The sequence below is a fragment of the Lepidothrix coronata genome, unplaced genomic scaffold (assembly GCF_001604755.1).
Source record: "Lepidothrix coronata isolate B3197 unplaced genomic scaffold, Lepidothrix_coronata-1.0 Scaffold243, whole genome shotgun sequence".
In the NCBI taxonomy this organism is placed as follows: Eukaryota; Metazoa; Chordata; class Aves; order Passeriformes; family Pipridae; genus Lepidothrix; species Lepidothrix coronata.
In genome coordinates this window covers 380,853-402,180 of record NW_016690423.1, presented here as the reverse complement: position 1 = coordinate 402,180, position 21,328 = coordinate 380,853, and the positions used below count along the sequence as shown (strand labels likewise).

General features: G+C 41.2%; 1 protein-coding gene across 2 annotated transcripts; it reads left to right on the top strand.

Annotated features, from left to right (window-relative positions):
• The first annotated feature begins 473 nt into the window (after nucleotides 1-473).
• Nucleotides 474-21,216, top strand: FAM168B (family with sequence similarity 168 member B). Of its 2 annotated transcripts, none has more exons than XM_017834876.1 (7): nucleotides 474-532; nucleotides 6,931-7,011; nucleotides 10,457-10,540; nucleotides 14,069-14,211; nucleotides 15,164-15,341; nucleotides 16,657-16,786; nucleotides 18,179-21,216. In XM_017834876.1, the coding sequence occupies exons 2-6, from the start codon at nucleotides 6,942-6,944 to the stop codon at nucleotides 16,767-16,769; spliced, it is 588 nt and encodes a 195-aa protein (XP_017690365.1). In that variant the 5' UTR covers nucleotides 474-532; nucleotides 6,931-6,941; the 3' UTR covers nucleotides 16,770-16,786; nucleotides 18,179-21,216. The 2 variants fall into 2 exon arrangements, with proteins under 2 accessions (XP_017690365.1, XP_017690367.1); XM_017834878.1 differs by lacking the exon at nucleotides 474-532 and adding an exon at nucleotides 1,049-1,207.
• The last annotated feature ends 112 nt before the right edge of the window (nucleotides 21,217-21,328 follow it).

Genomic DNA, 21,328 nt, shown 5'->3' with positions numbered 1-21,328 from the left:
TTAGATCGCGTATGTGTGTCTGAAACCAGCGTGGAGAAAAGCGACAGCGGGTCGTGCCCACAAGCGGTTTAATGGAATATCGGGCGGGACAACCCCAGCGATCACAAGGAACAAGCTCCCCGCGACACTGGAACAGGACTCTGCTTATTTATTTACTTGTCCGTGTCAATTTTTTTTTTATCCAGAGTGGGAACTGCACAGCTCCCAGCCCCCAGGCGAACCTCTAAGCCGCACCCAACCCAACCAGACCTAAGCCGATCCTGTGAGGGCGAGGGGGCGGGGCTATGGCGGCGGTCGCGGGTCACGTGACTACTCACGCGCATTTGACGGAGCGCCCGACCGCGCGCGGAAGTGACGTCACGCGGCCGGTGCGCAGTTTGTTGGGGCGGCCCCGCCCCCTCCCGTCCCCGCGGGGCCGCGCACGCACGGCCGCGCCTGCGCACGCGCGTCCGCACGCCCGGGCACGCGCACGCGCACGCGCACGCCCGGCCGCAGCCAGCGCCCGCCGCGCCGCCCGCCCGGAGCCCTCACGGTGAGCGGGGCCAGGGGAGGGAACGGGCAGGGCGGGAGCGGGGCCGGGGCCGGGAGTGGTGAGTGCGGGAGTGGGGCCGGGGCCGCGAGCGGTGAGTGCGGGAGCGGGGCCTCTGGAGGCAGTGCGGAGCCGGCCCGGCCCGCGGACGGTGCGGGGCGCTCGGGGCCAGGAACGGGGGCACCGGGGCCGCCGCCCCTCAGCCATCCGGGCGGGCCCCGCTCCCTCAGCCCGGCCTAGCGCTGGCGGCAGGCCCGTCCCGCAGCGCTCGGCCCGGCGGGGCCCCCGCGGCGCGGCCCGGCCGTAACAGGTGCCAGGCGGCCCCGGGCAGGGCCCGCGGCGGTCGGTGGTGCCCGGAGCGCGGCGGTGCCGCTGGTCGGTGATCGGTGTCAGCGCCCGGCGCCCGGCGGTAGCTCGGTGGAATTGCGGTGGCGTCATGAGGGCACCGCCGGCCGGGCTCGCGGTCGATGCCGTCGGTGTGTGCGGGGCCGGGAGCGCGACTTGCCCGACAGCTCTGTGCCCCTGAGCGGGGCAGCGGCTCGGGTGCAGTCCCTGTGTGTCTGCAAAGAGCCGTGAGCCAGAACGGAAAGAGGTACAAACCGGGCCTGCAGTGCTTTTGTAGATCGCTTGGAGCCAAGTAAACACCGCGCGAATGGTGAAATCGGTGCTCTGAGAAAGGTAAAAGTGCGGGTTTGGTGAGGGGAGCACAGAGCTCTGATCGGGAGAAGAGCTGGACTTCATTTGCTCTTAAATGTTGATCGCGGTGTGTGCGTTACCTAATGCGACCAGACTCTCTGTCTGCTCTGGTGTGATTTTACTGTAAGATGTGTAATTGTCAGTGTCATAAAACCTCCACGCTGGTACAACGCACACTTTCCAGCCTGTCTGTTTGGGGTGGTAATTACACACTTCAACTTTAAGGTTAAAAAGGAGGGGGAGTTAAGAGGCTTTTCGAAGTTCTCTCTTAGTTGCGAACTTGTGACAGTTTCATGTTATTTCGAAAAGGAATATGGAATAAACTGAAAAGGAAATTTGGCAGTAGGTAGACTTTTAAGGTTCTTACAGTGAGGAGTTGATGATTTGGGGACTTGAGATGAGAATATCCACGAACTCAAAGTTTTACAGGAGATGGGAGGATTGGAGATGATAATTCCTATCCCTTGTGCCATAGCAACAACAGAAGTTGTAGGCTTTGAGAAATGCAAAGCATTTTGTTTAATGTTCTCCGTAGGTAGAAGATTTAAAAAAAAAAAAAAAAGGTTTTGGTAACGTTCTGGGTTTTTTTGAAGAGTAGAGCAATGCAGCAATCACAAGCAGGGTCTTACTATTAAATTTTTTGTATATGTTTTGTTTTTGTGAATGACATATGGAACTGTTGAGTCTTTGACATACAATCATGTTGTGTCTGTCCTTACTGATATTGGGTCCAGGTAGTGTTGTGTTAATATGTGTGTACTTTACACACAAAACCGCCCATAACAAACCCCGGGTAAGACAGGTTTACAGATGAGAATTGTGTTCATTAGACAGGATTGAAAAGTCTAAACTGCTCCTTTTTAGTCTTAGAAAAAACAAGGCATGCACACAAAGCATAGAAGGTGATTGCAGCTGTCTTATTCTTGTAACATCTTGTAACTCGAGCAGGGGAGTGAGACTTGCCTGGGGATGATGTTTGCAGCTCTGTATTTTACTTTATGTGTGAACTTTGGGCAGTTGTGAATTGTCCTTTTCCAGGCTGTGGTTCTGCACCCTCAGTCTGTGCTGTTACTGTCCAGTCCTGCTCCCTTCCTTGCATTGGAGCCAGTGGTGTCTTGGACATTTGGTGATGTGTCTTGATTCTCTCAAGCTGGTAGATGGCAGACATAGCAATCCTGTATCCAAAAAAACTCCCACAGATCCCACACTCCTGCCAACCAACTTAGAGAGGGGTCCCAGCACAGGGGGTGGGGTTGCTTGCCGGCTGCATGGGAGTTCTGTGTAGGCATTGATTCCAGCTGGCTGCAGCCATGGACTACCATGAACCCGTGCCCTGGACTGAACATGGGATTACCTGCTTCCTGGTAAAATTCAGTGACCTCTTTTGAGGTCTTGGATGCATGGAAGACATTCAGCTATCTGCAAGTGTCAGTGCAGCCTGGGATGCCTTGTCTTGGTCTTTAGGAAGCCTTACATGCCTCCTGATACAAGCCCCCCTTTTTAAACTAATTGTGACAGAAGTGCCTGTTATTTGGCCTCGGATTTGCATTAAACAGCCTGTTTTGGTGGCTGAAGTTTTAACAGAAAGTAACTGAGACTTTAATCTTTGTCAGTTATTTGAAGAGCTGAAGTTTCATGAACTGTTTTCTTTGCTACTTAGCAGTGGAAATTACTTCTTTTACATTACAAACTATCAGGCACTTATAAATTTTAGTTCTATTAAGCTTTGATTGAAAGTCAAATGGGTAGAATGTTACTAAGATGGTAATTAACTTTGTAAGTGGAAACTAGGCTGTTAGTACAGTTTCATAGCAAGTGGCATTCTAAAAGTGTTCCAGGGTGGATAGATGTTAAGCACTGCAATGATTTGGTGTGAGTCTGCTTAAGTTCCAAGAAGGAAAGCGTTAATGGACACAGTAGTGTGCTTTAGGCGAGGTACTTGGAGATTCTTCTCCAGTTTTGTGATGGAATTGTCATAAAATGAGCACCAAGCGACATTCAGTAAGTCTTGTTCTCTGTGTTTCTGCACAGCTTTGAAAATCAGTGGTAAGAAAATACATCTGTTACCCAGGAACGTGCAGTTTGTCCTGCAGGATTTGCAGTGATCTGTGGAGGTTTGCATGCAAATCTCTCTGACACGGTTTTTAAAAGCAGAATTTCCTAGAAATGTGTGTGTTCCAAATGTAGCAGGAAAAGCCGTGTGCAGAAGAGATCCAAGTGGGAGTGCTAAAGCTTCAGCATTAGCAGCAGTTGGCCTTTGTGCTCAGCTTCCCAAAACGTGGATTTAAGAGGAGGATGATTGTCCTGGTATCTGTACCAAGATGAGATTTAACAGGCCTGATCAAAACTGAGCTTAATTGCGTGGCTTTGGCAGGAGTGAAAGGTGAAGCATTTGCACTTCCCGAGCATCCTTGCATGGTCTTTAATCGAGCGTCTTTAATAAGTGTGATTGCCTTCATTTCAGCTGAGAGAGTAACTCGTTCACAGTTTATTTTGTGCAATTTATATACAGATGATGCACAGTAGACACTTATTTGCATATCCATTAACATGAGAATGCTTTGGAGGGACTGCCAACAAAGCAGTTGAAAGGCCTGATTCTTTGGGTTTGCTTTATACCGGTTTCCCAAGTGTTTGATGTGGACTTGGAGCGTTCCAGGGAAGTGGACTGCGAGGTTCCACATTTCAATATAACAGATGCCCTTCCAAGTGAAATTACGGTAAGAGTGGGATGATTGCAACCACTGGGTAATGCTGTATAATTACAGTTACATATGTTGGGTCCTTCAGAGAAGACCCAAAAATAATTAGTTTTGATGAGGAACGATGTGATGTTTTGTCTGAGTTACAAAGACTGTGAGCACTTGGTGTAGGCTGGTGGCTCCTGACTTGTCTGACAGTGGTGACAACAGTGGGTGAAAATAAATACCTTTCCAAAAGGTCTGTCCAACCCAAGTTGAATTAATGTGTGTTTGTACACATGTGGGGTTGGAAGTGTGAATACATTTGAAGTGGAAGCAGACATTGTTTCCAGAAGAGGCAGCTTGAGGCTGCAAGTGCCATAGGTTTTTTCCCCTTATTTAAATGGAATTCCTCTCTCTTAATCTGTACTTCGAGATCAAGTCTTGTCTTACCTTTTCTATTCATTTTCTATACCTCTTCAGCTTTGTGTGACTTCTCTTTAAGTGAATGTCCTTGTGTTCTTCTGCAGTCATTGACTACTAATACTTGTAATAGTTGGGTTTTTTAATGTATTTTACCTAAATATTCACGGAAGCCCCTTTCTGACTTCCCAGCTGACAGTCCTTTTTCTTCTCATTGCCATTCAGGGTGGTTTGAGAGGGTTACAGGGTCTTCTTTGCTCCTAATTCCTGTAGAGAATACAAGGAGGAGTAGCATATTTGTGGGGATACAGCAGTGTGGGAGAGGGCTGTTTCATTTGTGTGGGAGGGTTTATCCACCTCCTCAGTTAAGACTTTTGCCCCACAACTGGGAAATGCTGAAACCGTAGTGAAGCTTGAACCTTTAGGTTCAAACACAAAATGTGACATCATCGAATGAGAGGAAAATGCAGGGAGAAATAATGGGAACAGACTGAAGTGGACTGAAGAAGACTCTCAAGTAAATGAGAGTCCTTTTTCTAGAGAGGGGGTACACTGGAGAAAGTATGGGAGGACAGAGCAGCCTTGCTACAACAAAATGCTGTCCAGCAAAATACACCTGTTGATTATGGCACAGCAGAGTTAATGCTGCTAAAACTCCACAGGGCTTCAGTGAGAAATGGCACTTTAGACTTGAAGTATAGTTTGCTGTAGGACATTTCCAAAGAGATTTGTGTCAAATGGAAATTTTTGATGTGGGTCAGGTGACTGAAACATGCTGCTCTGGGGAACTTTATTCATACTAAGCGATGTAAATGCCAGGTTGTTTGGGTTTTAACTCAGTCTTAGTGGATTCTGTTATCTTGATATGTAATCAAGTATGAATCTGGAGGGAAAAAGGCAATTCTGTGTAAGTTAGTATTAATGCAAAGTGGGGGGAAATCCAAAAAACTGGTAAAATCTTGTAATGCTTTTATATCGACTTTGAGTGTTTTGTGAAACCTGATGATAAACTTACTGATAGCACTTACTTTGATTTCTTAATTTTGCACAAATGGCTCTTCTGTTGTGTACTAGATGCTGCTGAAACTCTTGGCACAGGGCTGGTTTTAGCGTTTCTTTAAAAAGCAAACTATTTATGCTTTATAGAGTCACTTACCATAGGTTTATCAGTGCAGCTATATTGATAAATTCCACTTGAATTCCTGCCTTAACGTGTTCTGTAACTAGGGTAACACATGTGGAATTAGACTTTCTTGTTTCCTAAATTTTTTTTTACAAAATTCTATTAAACCAACAGTGTTAAGCAGTTTAACGCAGTTTAAGTAAGACAGCTTGAGATGTAGAAGAGTAAGTGACTGAAATATCAGCTATTAACAGTTAATAAGAAAGTTTGGTTTCATAGGGTGCCTTTCTGTCTTGATGCTGGAGGCTGTTTGTAGTGAAAACTGGGTGCTTGGAGGAAGAATCACAGAAAATGCTGAGTTGGAAGGGACCCACAAGGATCATCAAAGTCCAGCTCCTGGCCCTGCACAGGATACCCCCAAGAGTCTCACCCTGTGCCTGGGAGCATTGTCCAAACTTCAGTGCTGTTGGGCTTGGTGCCTTGAGCACTTCCCTGGGGAGCCTGTTCCAGTGTCCAGCCACCCTCTGGAGGAAGAACCTTTTTCTACTATCCAACCTAAACCTCCCTTGAGATGTGCTTAATCTTTAAATATATACAGAAAATCAGATGATTGGAGATACTAAGGTTTAAATACGTGGATTTTCTTCTAAAATACCAGAAAAGTAGTTGCAAACAGTAGTCCTGTATGAGCCACTTGAGAAGCATCTTCAATGCCATTTTACTTTCTGTGGTGTTTGTGTACAAGGTTCTTTTTAAAACTGGGGGGGTTGGTTTTGTTCCTGAGGGTGATGTTGGCTGTAGGTGCCGTTTTGGTGCATGAATGCATCATTCAGAAAGGACTGGACACAACTGCCAGCTTCTCGTGGGCTCTGAAGAACTTGGCAGCAAGTAAACAAATAAATAAATGTGGGCTGGCTGTCTAAATGTACAGAGTCTTTGCCACTTCCTTGGGCTGTTGATGGTTGATAATTTAGTGCTGGTAAAGGACTGGAATCCCAGGCTTGAAATGCCAGTAGGAATAGACCATAAGTGTCTCCTTCCCTTGGCAAGAGGCTTCATAAACAAAAGGGAAAGAGGCCAAGATTGATGGATGAAGAGTGACTGACAGATGGAATGAGGGGAGATGTCCAACACAAGTGAACCCCTGCAGTGGGCTGTGGATCTGTGCACCAGGGGGAACTCGGGGTGATGGAAATATTTTGAAAGCGTGCTCCACAACAGGGAATGTTTCATTCCTGAGACATTCTCTAGCTGATTGAGGCTTGGGATGCTTTGAAATTTTATTTCTGCAGTGATTCTCTCCTGCTTGTGGCTACGGTTTTAGTGTTGATGAGTAGTGGAATTGCTGCTCTTTCCTCTGTTACTTTTTCTTCCAGTACACTTTCCTAATTTCTAGTTCCACAGTAGTTGCTGAGATTTCAAGTTTTCCCTATACTTAAGTAAATACCGGTTTTCTTTTTCTTTGTTTCCTGTTTCAGTTACTGAAATCATGAATCCTGTGTATAGCCCTGGATCTTCTGGGGTTCCCTATGCAAATGCCAAAGGAATTGGTTATCCAGGTAAGTAACTGTGTTTTCTAACAAATTCTACTGCTCTTTGCTTTCAAGAAGAAATAGTCATTAAAGACTGCCTTCATGCAAATCTGTTTGGGAATTGGGGTGGGGTTGTCTTTAAATTTAAAAAGTGACATTTCAAGAGTGATGTTATTTCTTCTGTTATATTTCTAACTTCAGTATCTCTTCCAAAGCAGCTTATTTTAGGAGCTCTAATAATTGTGCCCTGCAAGAAGAGGAGTCAGTCTATTTCTGCTGCTGCTTGACAGGCACTGTTAACCTTTCCATCCTCTAATTCTTGCTCATGCTCGTGTTTTATGACTGTCCAAAGCATAGCATAAAGGATGGGACCAAGAAAATGACCAAAAATGGTTTTGTAACACAAACGTATTTCTTGCTTTATCTGTTTCTCATTGACTTCAGGTTTCTCACCAGGGTTTATTTCCCCTCATCTCCTAATGTGTGTGCAAGCAGGTTTCATTTCTGATATCTCCATAGTCTAAAAGTTGGATGAGGCAAAATTACATTTGGACAGAGCTTTCCAGGAAGGCCAGAGAGAAGCCTGTGTGCCTCTGGGAGACATTTCAAGCAGCATGTCTTGATGCTGTCTTTTTTTATTTCTGGTATCTGTGAGATCAGGGAATTTCCATTCTGGGAGAGGCCGGAGGGTCTTTCAGCTCACATTTTATATTCCATAAAAAGTTAAACTTTTTCAGCTTTTACAGCAAAGGATTTTTGTGATTTATTTGGTGTCTATGTTGGGAGGTAGAAATCACTCTCTGCTGTTACTGTTTATATTCTCAGTAGCTGTACTATATTTTCCTACTGGTATTTACTGTTCTTAAATTTGTTTTTCAGCTTAGGTAATGCTCTAGTGGTCATATTTTCCTGTTCTACTTTTCTGTGATCCTCCTTCTAAATACTGGTGCATAAATGAATTCTCCTTATTGCTGACTGTCTCAAAAACATTTTAATTTTATTTTTTGCTTTTCAGATTCCTCAAACTAGTGTACATTTCTTGATTTCTGCAGTATTTATAAGGGGAAAACACGAAGTGTGTTGCAATGTTTTTAAGTCTGTTGAGTGACTGGAGTGGTGCAGTAATAAATTGTAAAGCTGATGCTGTGTAACCATAAGTCCTGCAGGATGGTTTTACTCCCTGTAACTGAGTTATAAGGGCTGCAGTGATTTTACAATAAGGCAAGCAGCAGAGGTTTACTAATTAATATAATTGATGCGACAGTTATTTCTATATTTATAATAGATTGCTTTTTCAGGACTTTCTTTTGCTTTAGGTAAAGATTATTATGAATTATTTAAATATGAAGTTGTATTTTTAACTATTCATTTTCTAAATGCAGATTTATATTAACCAGGGTTTCATTTGTACTTATAACCATTTATACATTGCATTGAAGCTCTTGTTTATACTAAACTAAGTCATACCTTAATTTACTTCGGAAGATATACTATTGAGGATTCATAAATAGCAGTTTAAACAACATTACCACTTCTAATCTTTTATTCTACTGTTGCACATACTAGACTATGTATTGAATTATGTAAGTGCTTTATATTTGTTAGTTTGCATAACTGATATATGTGGAATTGAAGTAGAATTGTTACAGAAGTGCCTTTAATATCATGCTACAAGTTGGTTACTCAAAATTCTCCCTTGCAGGAGTCAGTTCATCAGTTCACACAACTGTGACCCTTAAATTCAGCTTAGTCAATAATGTGTTACACCATTAGTTTACTAAGCTGCCTGGTTCAGGCTTTTAAGATTTTGGGATAAACATAAAGCACATTCTCTAAAAGGAAAAGTAGACTTGCATTTTAGTTTTGTTTTTTTTAAAGCTGTTGCATGAGTAAGTCCCCCTTTTTTGCCTCTCCTGATTTAAAAGCTGCAGATTCTCCACTCAGCATCATTGCATTTGCATGGATTGCATGGTAATAGAAAGTAAGGAACAAGGCAGTAGGTGGAATGCATTATTGAAAGGCAATGTGTTTCTAAAGCTGTTGCATATTTAATAACAGTTTATATTATACTAGACCTATTTTAGGTTGTTGGATAGGTTTCCACCAGCAAAAAATCAATATTCAAATGTTCTGATGCAGATGGAAGTTCTGTGTAGAAGTTAAAGCTGGTGCTTTGTTGTAGTTCCGTTTTTCACAAATGACTGTTTCCTGAGCAGCTCAGAGGCTCAACTGTGGAGCTGAAGCTGTGCAGACAGGAAGGAGGACTGGAAGTGTCCTCCTGAAGGTGCAAACCTGTACAAAAGCTTTTCACCGGCAGCTCATGAGTTTGAAAACTGAAGAGCTATTTACACTCTGAAAAGTTGTTGTTACTACTTGGATATGTTATTTTTAACTTTGATTTTTAAGCCTAATGCTTTTCTTAGTCTTATCCATGCTGACCACCCAATAGCAGTGCCAAGTGTATGCCACTTGATATGTTTACAGAGTGTTTACAAAACTAGGTTAGCATATATAGTCCTGAGCTGAGGAATTCTTATTGTTGAGAGTAGTTGCTGAGGACTCTGGGATTTATAATGAAATAGAAGCCCTTAAAATTGAAATAGTGGTTTAAAACTAGCAGCTTTAAGTCTAACAGTGGAGATGCAAATGGTAATTGCCTTTTATCTGGAGAAGTTGAAATCTTTTTACTTTGATAACAGAATATGGTAGTAACTCCATCTTTCTAAATATAGTAATTACTCGGTTTTATACAGTTTGGAATATGTAAATAATTTCATGGAAAAATTAATAGCTATGATTAATTCAGAAATTTCACTTACTAAATGTAAGCAAGTTTCATATCTTTCAAGTAACTGGCTTTTGCTAATGCTGTTCTTTGCCTTGTGTTGGAGGCCAGTGTGTCACATTAGTGCTTAACTCTCATTTTGCCAGTGCCTCTGTGAGTCTCTCTGTACTGGTAACTGTCAGGGTGTGCCTGAAATAGGGGAGCTTGTTAGATACCAAGTATAATAACAAATCCCTGTCATATTTAACGAACAGTTTGGACTACTGCTGCTTTGTACTTTCTGCTTGAGATATCACTGGTCTGGAGAGTCAGAGTCACTCTGACTTGGAGGGATTTATTTCTGTGAAAAAGTCCCTTCAGATAAATGCTGTATGTACATCAAATCCTAAAACTCATGCTGGGGGGGAAGGAATGTAGGATAATCACACAAAACTTTGTTTTCCAGCTAACTTAAGAGCTCCTTGGCCAACAGAGATTTACTGAAACAGGGATGTAAGGGAGAAAGCTGAGGTGTCACAAGTTCTGTTCTCACCTGGCATTCACTTCCAGGTGGCCTGAGAGAAGGGGAGCCCAGTGTTTTAGTTGAGGAGGTGGGATTGAAGGCTGGCTGTTTGCTTACCTCAGTTAAAATCTGGGTAGACTGTGCAGTCAGTCAAGAAAGTAACTTTGACTTATACTTTCTTCCAGCTGGCTTCCCAATGGGCTATGCAGCAGCTGCTCCTGCCTATTCCCCTAACATGTATCCTGGAGCAAATCCTACCTTCCAAACAGGTATGTATGTTTGAAAGTTGTTGAAAGAATGAGGAAAAGCTGCAGGGGCTCACAGTAACACTTGTACTGTGGGATAAGTTTACGTTTGAATATGACTCATAAGGACTCATCTGATAAATTAAAATTAACATAATCTTATCTTAAGTCATAGTGCTTGCACCTTCTGAGAAGAGAACAGCTGAAGTTTTAGCTGTTGTTTCTGTATTTCAGGATGATGCTTGAGGCTTACATTGCATTTCTCTTCACTGCTTCCTTCGTGATTCTGCTTGTTTTGCATCTTACTGGTCATTTCCAGATTCTTGTTTTTTCTTCTGTTTGTTGTCCTCAAAATTACTCTTTTTCATCCTTTTCTTAAATCATATCTTTCCAAGTTCAGCATGCTGGTGTCTTTCTGCCCTTAAAATTGTCTTACACAAACTGATGGTCTGGAAAGCCTGGCTGCTGGGTAAAAGTGTTTTGTCCACAGTGGACACAGGAGAGGCTTTAGGTAACTGCACCTGCATGTGTGTTGGTTAAGAGAAGGGTACCGTGAGAGGCCTAGGGAAAGGGAGATGGAAGAACAGACACAGGAAACAAAGCACTCCAAAGTTATTTTTGTGTAGTCCTGCTTTCACTAATAGAACATGATTTGGATGTGCCAATCCATGAAACAAAACAGTAACGGCAGCATTTCATTTCCACGTAAACCAGGAGCATGGATCTGATACAACAGTGTTCTCCCTGTGCTTATTTTGTACATGGAGGAATTCCTTACATTGCTTTGTTAATGTAAATCTAGGCCATCCTTCCATGTGTTATGCCAGTTTTCCAGATGTACATGGCCCATAACCAGATTTGTCGCTGAGTGCCCTTGTGTTTGGGGATAGGAAAGTGTACTGCTGGAAATCGGGGAGCTCATGTTGTGGAAGTCTGCGTGGTATTGAAGTTCAGTGTTTGTAAGGGATGCATTTCATTAACTACCAGGAGACTCTTGAGGGTGTGGCAGCAATTACTGAGACAAGACAGAGTAGATCTTATGAAATGTTTGCCTGCAGAACCTGTTAAAAGTGTGTAGCTTTCCTTGGAACTGTGCAGTATTCCCGTTAGTACAACCTGTGTCACTGTGTCACTGTTCAGTTTGGCACAGTGAGTGCAGACTCACTCCTTTGTCTTGTCTTTGGTTTTGAATTTATGGTAAGGAAATGGATCAGTGTTCTAGTAATTAAAAAAAATTTAAAGATCTGTCCCTTGGGTAAGTGTGGCCACTGTGCAAGTGTCATATCTGGGGGTGCATTTGCACTGGACTGCTTCAGAGCTCTTCTGAGAGTGATGTTCGAGGAGAGCAGTTCCCATCAGGGTCTAACTCTTGGCTTGGGCACCAGAGCCCTCTGTGGGCTTTTATTATTGCAAACAGGCTATTCAGGGGCACAGTTAGAGTAACCTTAGTGATGTGTCTCTGCCTTCTGTGCTCCACTGCATGTACCCTGCTGAGGAGTAGCTGTGGGGTTTGATCCCAGGATCAGATAACTGAAAGGTGCTTCCACACTTAATGCATGTTGCAGTTTGCAAGTCCTGCCACAGGAAGATGAACATAAGCTGCATGGAATGAATTTACCAAATCATGAGACTAATGTTTTTCCCCAATTGATTGATTTTTAGCTCTCTGTTAGTTATGTTGTAATAGAAATTTATGGTTTCTGGGACAGATTTCTGACTTCAATGTTGACTTAATCATGCTGTAATATTAGTTTGCACTGATTAATCTTTGCTATATAGCATGAGATATATTCCAAGTCAGAAAATACTGCTTTTTCACACAAAAGTAAAAAAGTTCTAAGATGTATAGAAGTTGGATACCATCTTTGAATGTCCTTAATTTTTAAAAAACCTGGTACTATTAGAGTCTTTATTGCTGTTGAATGGAAAATAAGCTTTTATTTCAGAACTAAGAATAGCTTTAATTTTTGGCTACTCTTTAAGCTGTGAACTAAAGTTCAAAATCTACAGACCCTTTAATTCAGGAAGATAACTTTTAAGTACTTTGTCCTAACAGCTGGGACTTTTTTATGCCTTTTTTAACCTTTCTGATGTAACTGCTTGTTTGTAGAATCAAAGCTTTTGTAAATCATATTATGCAGCAGTATTTGAATGTGCCACTGCTGTACAGAAAAGGGACTTTTTTACAGGTAACTGTCTTAAATGACTGTAGTTTTGAATAATCATGTTAAGGTCTTTGCCCCATATAAGAGAGAAAAAATAAATACCTCTTGTGCAGAATTACCACCTTGCAAGAATGAAAAAGAAATTGCCTGTGGGTTTTTAGAATGAGAGTGGGCTTCACTGAGGACATAGTTGTAGTTCAGTAATGATGCTTCATGTTCAGCATTTTGTAGCTGTGGTTTCCACCACAAATAGTTCCCCATACTAATGGAAGTTACTTCCTCAGCATGTGCTATTTGTGAAATACTTAAGATCTCTAAAAACAACAGAGAGAGTGCTGTGGTGTAGCTTTTTTTAAAGGTGATAAGTTCTATTAAAGAAGTAAACCTATTTCTTTATTAGCTAAACAACTTTGAGTTTGAAGGGTGGAATGAAATTGCAAAGAAACTCAGACTTCTGCAAAAAGAATGGAGGTCATCTGTCATCGTGCTGTCTGCACAGACTGATTTTTGACAGCACAAATGCCAGCATTCTCTCTTGCTGTATGACTTCAGATCTGTTCTCTGTGTTGAAGTCAGCACATTCTAGACAGTTTTTCAAGTCAACCTAATCTCTACTCCAATAGTCTCTTTTTTTTTTCTGTAATTACCGAGTGTCTGTTCATCCTTGGTAGTAGTTTGTACAGTTCCAACTCAATGGGAGCAGTGCCTGTGGGTGTTGTGTTTTCTGGTGTGGTGGATCTGCATGAGACCCAAGATCTTTTCACAATAGCCCAGACTAGTATGGCCTTTCGTATTTATTTTAGCCAGTTCAGAAAATGCCAGAAAACAAATACAAACAAATGTAGGGGGAAATAGAGGTTGCAGATTGTGTGTCTCTGTTCTCTGACAATCCATCTCGAGCTCTTTGGATGATTTGGGCTTTCGACATTCTTGTTCTTATGCTGTATCATCTCCTACAGAAGGTGACTGCAGGCTAGTCAAGTGTTACTGTGTTTTGCCAGGACAATTTGGGGAGTGTTGAGAGTTGAGTGATACTAATATGTGCCAAGTACTCCCGTGTAAGGATGCTGCCTAATGTGCCAAATCCAAATATTTAATAACGTTACTACCAAAATGCACTTTTTGCCCTCTTGTCATAGATTTGAAAAGTAAGTCATGCAAATATACAGTTAACTTTTCATGCTTAGTTGACACAGTCAAAGGCTATTTCCAGTTACTGTTACCAGTATTAGGTGAATGATTAAACTTGCATATTGAGACCAGCTTACTGAGTCCTCACATGAAGATTATGGCATTGGGAAATAAAAGAATTGTTGCCCTAACTTCAGGAAACCGTGCACTGCCCCGTGTTTCCCATGGTTTTGATGCAGATTTGCCTTTGTTTCAGGTTATACACCAGGTACCCCGTACAAAGTCTCCTGTTCACCCACCAGTGGAGCAGTGCCACCGTATTCCTCGTCACCGAATCCCTACCAGACTGCTGTGTACCCAGTCAGAAGTGCCTACCCACAGCAGAATCCATATGCACAGGTACACAGGCAGATCCAAAAAAATGTCACTTTGGGTGGTGCTTTGTGTTCCCTGTAATACCTGTGTGAACTCGTAACCTTTCATCACATTCATTTCTTTGTGCATGGAGAGAATCTTCAGCTGCCTGCAGTAAGAATTCTTAACACAGTGATTTACAGAGTGTGTGTGCAGTTTTATATTCTCTCTTGCACTTACTGATAATGTGGCCTGTCCTCGAAGAGACACTAGATTAAGTAGTTTTCAAGATGTGTGCTGGATGTTATAACTACCAATATCCTGATTTCATTTCATCAAAAATTGTCATAAAGTTGCATTAATTTTTTTTAACAAGTTCTGTGGTAATTCAGGGAGTTACCAAGTCTCATGCTAAGCAAGCTGTTGAAAGCTATAAGAAAAGATAGGATTAAGACACTTCAGTAAACATGATATTGTGGGGGAAAGTTGGCCCTCTTTGCATGGTGGAAACCTGCCTGGCACGTGAGCAGTAGTTGAAGGGAATTCATAACCACGTAACAAGTTTTATCCAGTCTGCCTAGTGTATTTGGATTTGTCAAAAATCTTTGGTTCTTTAACTAAGAGCAGCTGAATAAAAAGTTGTGAAAGATTGAGAAAAGTTCTATCATGGATTAATATATGAAAGGAGACAAAATGAAGAGAATGAATGACAAATTACTCTTTACTGTGGAAAGTACAGTCAACATAGGAGTTCTACAAAGGTCTCTATCTTGAATGTTACCTTAAACGCCTTAAAAATGGATAAAATGTTAAAAATTTTGCAAGTGAAACACAGTTGAAATAGTTAAAAAGAATGTTTTGCCTTCTGCTCTGTAAATGCATTGCATCTTTAGAGTAATACTTTTATTTTATGATACTTTCATGAAAGAAGATACCACTTATCTTCCCCAACAGATACACTGTAATTCCTTAATGTGTACTGTTTTTTCTCCAACAGCAAGGCACTTACTACACACAGCCTTTATATGCAGCACCACCCCACGTAATTCACCACACCACAGTCGTGCAGCCCAATGGAATGCCAGCAACCATGTATCCTGCTCCGATCCCCCCACCCCGAGGGAACGGGGTGACCATGGGCATGGTGGCTGGGACGACTATGGCAATGTCAGCAGGTTTGTGCACTCGCCACCGTCGTTGTTTCTTGGTGGGCTCTGCTTTCAGTTCGAGGTGGAACACGGCTGTGTTACACAGACGTGATGCCACAGGTGTGCTTGGCACAGTCCTGAAACTGTGTAACTCAGTGTGTCTTCAGAGCGGGTCCAGCTAGTTCAGTGATGCTTTGATCACCTCCAAGGATGGAGGCATTGCATCCTCTTTTCAGATGTCAGTGTTATGGGGTGGTAGTTTTTCTTCATATCTGTATGGAATTTCACTTACTCTTGCATCCTTTGCTTCTCATCTTACCAGTGTAAAGAGTCTGACTTCCTCTCCCCAGTGCATATCTCACTGCCAGTTGAAAGCAGCAGCCTCTTAAGGCTGAGGGAAATGTAGTGTCACAGACCTTCCTTGTCTGTTCAGGTACAACACTTCATGTGTTTGCACTACCTGCTGGTCCTCTGTGTCATGGGCAATGGTTAAGGATGTCTACTTCCTATTGGCACAGTCTGTTGGTGGTAGTGTTTGGAGAAAATGTTGTTTCACCAGTAATCCAGTCTCATCTGTGAGTGTTTACTGAGGAGGTGTCATGCTTTGTTACTCAGTAGGTGGTTAACTCACGAAGAAACGTCCACATTCACTCAAAGGATGCTCAATTTAGTAATCCAAAAAAAAAGAGCCATGAGTTTATTTCAAGATTCTGGTTTTTATTGTGTCAAATCTGTAATTTAATTTGAGAAACCTCAAAAATAGAGGAGTTAGGTATCACAAGCTGAGCTAACATTAAAGTTTTGTTCGTGGGCAAGCTGGTCCCAGGTGTTTGTTAATGGTTCTGCAAAGTGCTGTAGAGTAAGTCTGTTGACCCTGCTCTCTCAGTAAGTCTGTTGACCCTGCTCTCTCAGGCTGCTTGTTTCTGAAGCCTCTTAATCTGTAAAAACGTGTAATGCAAACAAGAACTAATTTATTCTGGTTTTTCAGTCAAGTTGTCTCTGCCATCAGATATTCTTACGGCACCTAAAGGCTGCTGTGGGAGAGTCTTGCAGTGAATAATACTTACGTTGCAGGGTTTTTGCTAGAGCTGTTTTTGAGTAATGGGTTACTCATTTTAGCCCCATCCATGGGGCTAAAATGACCACCTTGCATAAAGGTTTGAAGGAAGATTGGGGCTGGAGTGCAAAATGAGGTAATTTTAAAGATGAGCAAGCTGTAATTGTTTTTAAAATTAAATCTTTTTTTTTCTCTCCTTCCCTTTTTGTTTGAGTTTTTTTCTTTTTTTTTTTTTTTCTCTCAACTAGAATTTGTGCTTACTGAAAACTGTTCTCTTCATTCTAGGTACTTTGTTGACAACTCATTCCCCAACTCCAGTAGCCCCTCATCCAGTTACTATGCCCACGTATCGGGCTCCAGGAACACCAACCTATAGTTATGTGCCCCCGCAGTGGTGATCATCCTGGCAGTCAGTGTAAGTTACTGATTTAGATTGAAACCACTTAATCTTTCTTACAAATGACAGCATTGCAGGTTCTTTGGGGGAGAGTCTCCAGAAGGTAAGCAGTCTGGGATGCTTTTACAGTGTTCTAATTGACTAGGAATACACAAAAATTACTGTTTATTTACTAGCTGTTCCTTGCAAAGTGCAGCTTTGTACTTTGTACTTCTGTACTTTGTACTAATGGGCTTTTTCAGTGGTCTCTTTCTTCACAAATCATGAATCATTTTCGTGGTTCTTGTTTGTTGAATATGAAAGAATGAGTCTCAAGTTTGCCTTCTTAAAATACATCTGGAATTAAATGTATTCAGTGTTTTGGAATCATTGGTAATTGTTGAATTCAGCAGTACTTGTGATTCCTGAATGAAACAATGTGTGTGACTTTGAAGTCTTATTTTTGATTGGCTAAATATGTAGGCAAGGCAAGTGTTTTGCCTTGCTCTGAGGGTGAATCTTTCTCACAAGCTGCTGAAACAAATAAACAACCTTGAGATAATTTCATATATTCGTTCTGTTTCAGGTAAGTATCAGTGCATACTTCTTGCAGTCAGCGTGGAAAAAGCGTTTTTAGTGTGAACCAAAATTTAGATAATGGATTTCAAGAAAAGGAGTTTAATTTTGAAATCTGCTATGAAGTGGGATGGACTTTGGGGGTGTAATCAGTGTCGAAATGACACAAAGCCTAATGTTTTTGTGATACATATTTCTCTTTCTGGTTTGTTTGGTTATTTTTAGCATAAGTTGAAAGGAGCTTCATTTGAATTAATGACTTGCCAGACCAACTGAACTTGAAATTTTCACTTTTAGTCTATTTAGTTTATGACAAAAGTTAACTTTGTTTTAACTTGCTCTGGATTTCTATTTCAGCAGTTAGAAATACAGAGTTCTGTGATGACAGGTGACTATTCCCTTTGAGTTAGAAATGCAGCAGCCGTTTCTCATTTTGCTGTGATGCTGCATAGAAGTCTGCACATCTGAAATGTTTCACAGAGTATTTCAGCCAAGGACATTGTATTACATGAGCGTAAAAAGTGAGAGTTTGCTGGGAGTAAACTCATGACTGATGGTAATGAAATTTAGCACAAAATACCTTTTTAATATTGCATCTTCTACTCCAAACAAAAGTCAGTGATGACAGGAAGCTGGAATGGACATGCCAGAAGAAAATCCTGTAGTCAGTTCTAATGCAGAAGCCTCTCCATGTCAGTTGACAGGATAAGTGCCGGGGTAACATTATGTAGCACTTAACATTTGTTCTGTGTGTGTATCAGTGTGGTGCATGCAATGTTAGAATGTTCTGCCACACTCAAAGAGTGTTTCACCTAATTGAGAGTATTTCCCACTCTTTTCCCCCTCTTAATGTAGGTTTGAAGATGGGAGATATGCAATCAAGAAATTGAGGTTTAAAAGTTGGTGCTGAAGCCCTCATGCCTCCAACCAGGACTTTCCTTCTGAATGCTTTCAACACTTGGCTAAACACTACTAATTCCTGATCACTGAAGATTTTCCAGTGCTGCATATCTTACATCTTGGAACTCCAGCAGTTAGTCTTAAAGCAAATCCTGTTTTGTGGACTGTCTTGCAATTTTTTAGCTAATTATAACGATAAAAAGGGAGTATAAATTTATTCTGATCCATATCTAGTTGAATGCATGTTAAAACACAAAAACAAAGCTTGCTCAATCTACCTGCAGTGACTGATGCAAAAACCATCATATGCAAATCCAAAGGAACCGAAAAGTATTTTACAACTTGTATCACTAATGCACTGTTGTAACGTATGCGGGGTCTGAAAAGGTAGAATCATGAAAGTGAGTTTCTTTCTGGAATACCATAACATACATTAGATAAGTGCTTCAGCCTTTTTCAGGTTGATGGAGTTGCCAGTTTAAAAGGGGCATATTTTTATTTAAGTGATGTGTTCTTTTTGAATTCAGCTACTAAATTGGAGTGACTGGAAAATGAGTCAGACAAGCTGTAGAAATCCCGCACACAATTAATTAGTTTACTTCATACCTTTTCATTTTCATGATATGAATTCAGTGTTATACAGATGTTCTTAGGATCAGAATGAAATGACAGAGGTAATGCTGTGTGTGCCAGTAAATAAGGCAAACTTCCTTGAGGCAAAACTGGCTCTTAGGAATAGTAGGAGGTGATATCACCTGCATAAAGAATTGCATGTCCTGGGGAGATTTCTATCCAGTACTATCTTTCATACGATGCAAGATGTGTCAAAGTGAGACTGCCACACAGATTGATAGAAAACACTTTCTTTTAGTTCTCAGTTGAGGAAATCCGTGCTGTTTTTCCTAAAGAATGTTGTAGTCAGTTGAAAATGTATGTGCAGCTGATCCAGCTTGCTTTCTGGAAACTTAAGAAGTGCGAGGGCTTTCTGCAGCAAACAGAGTTCAGCTGCATGTTACTCTGAGGAAAGCTTGTGTGCCTGATGAGTATGTTAAAGGGGAACAAATCATTTTAACGCAATTTCCTTATTAGCTACTTGCAGTATGGACTATGGATACTCTGTAGTAGGGCTGCCAGAGGTTTCAAAAAGCAGTTCTTTTTTTTTTTTTTCTGAAAGTATTCGTAATTGAAATAGGAGCCACGTGTTGGTTACAGCATTTTTACGTGTTTTCTTAGTATTTTTTTTTTACTTCCTAAATTGCACTTGGAAGCACGTAAAATAAGACTGAACTGCAGATTAGCATTTCATTGCAGTGAGTCATTTGTGATATTCTTTCTTGCAACTTCAATTTTTAAAGTACCTCAAAGCAAATGCTGTGGGCATAAAGGGCTAGCCTTGGAACCCATTTGTATACCAAAATCGTTATGGGAGAGATTTTAAATTTTTAAATTTGAATATTGCACATAAAAAACGAGGTTTTTCTTAAACCTGCTTGACTTACAATTCCAGAAAGATGTAATTTTCTTTTTTTTTCTCTTTTTTTTGATACATTCTGCCTGCAATAAATTATGCAGTAAATGGTTATAAAATGTTGTTCCCTTTTAAGCATTTACACCGAGGTATATCAGGCTGTATTGTTCCCTTAGGTAAACTTCCATTCAGAATTAAATTTTTTGAAGTTGTGTATCTAGTTACGCTTTGTTTTGGGGTGTTCTGCTCCTGTACAGATTTGGCAGCTGCTTCGGGGCAGCATCAGTGCTGATTTAATGCTGCCATCCCAGTACTCTGCCCTGGTGGGAGGCTTGTGTACCTTCATACCCCATTGGTGGTTAGAGCCTTCAGTAACTTTATTTTTTACAGTAAGCACTCTGTATTTTGTACCCCCCCTTTTTTTTTAATAAAGTTTAGGTTTATTTTGCATGAATCACTGTCAGTGGATGGCCCCCTTATTTCTAATGCCTTGAACATAACTATGTTGTTAGAATAAGTACTTTAAACCTTATTCATGAGCACTTAACTGCAGCTTAGGGATTTCCATATGTTTTTTATATGGAGCAGAAAATTACCCAAGACAAACTTAGTTGAATCTGTAGTGCTTTGTTCAAGTCTGTTTAACAATTCCATTTGTGTAGTAGTGTGCAACTTTGATTAGTGAGGTGTGGCAGAGCACAATGAGCATTAACACAGGGCACTTGTCCTGAGCGTGGTTTTAACCAGGAGCTGGGGTCTGGAGCAGGGCTGTGTTGGGGAGGAGCTGGGAAGGCCAAGCTGAAAGCTTTGCTGTGTCTCGTCTCATCACCATAAACTGAAGCTTTGAAAATCATAGGAGAGAACTTCCATGAATGCTGCAATAGAGAAATAGTTGAGAAATGAATATAACTTCCTGTATATTTGCTCTAACTTCAGATTCCTAAATGTCATCTTGGAATTGGTCTCCATATAGTATTCCATAACATTTAGGCAGTCTCACTTACTTGAGCACTTTTTTTTCTAAGTTGCATTATGGGATTCATCCAGGAGGGAGAAACTGTACCTTTTCCAAAGGTACTACACCTTCCAGTTCTGAGCGATTCTGATCTGCTGGGAGGCTGGAGCGTGTCTCCAGGAGTTGTTATGAAAAGTAACCAAAAGCACAGTGCAGGGGGACGGGGGAATATGTGTATATATAACTATCTTAATGGTATTTTGTTGCAAATAGTAGAAAGCATGGATATAAAACTGCAGCAGGGGAAACTGTACATCATTAAATAGGCGTTTACACAGTGAGGGTCTTACGAAACATTCTCTCCTGCTTTTTATATAACATTCCCTATTTAGAATTCCTTTATAAATGAATACGCAGTATGTGTTTGCACAAGAGCTCCTCAGCAAGTGAAAAGAGCTAGTGCAGTAGAGACATTTCAGATCAAGCTTCTCTTTAAAAAAAAACCAAAAAAAACCAAAAAAAAAACACACAAAAAAACTTTTATGGCAGCTTTATATGATTAAAAAAAAAGTACTACTATAAACCTGGAACTGAAAATAACTTGCAGCAATAACAAAGAGAAGTCCAAGAAAGATTTTTCTTTTTTTTTTGGTTAAAATTCAAATTTCAAGTGTCGAGTTCA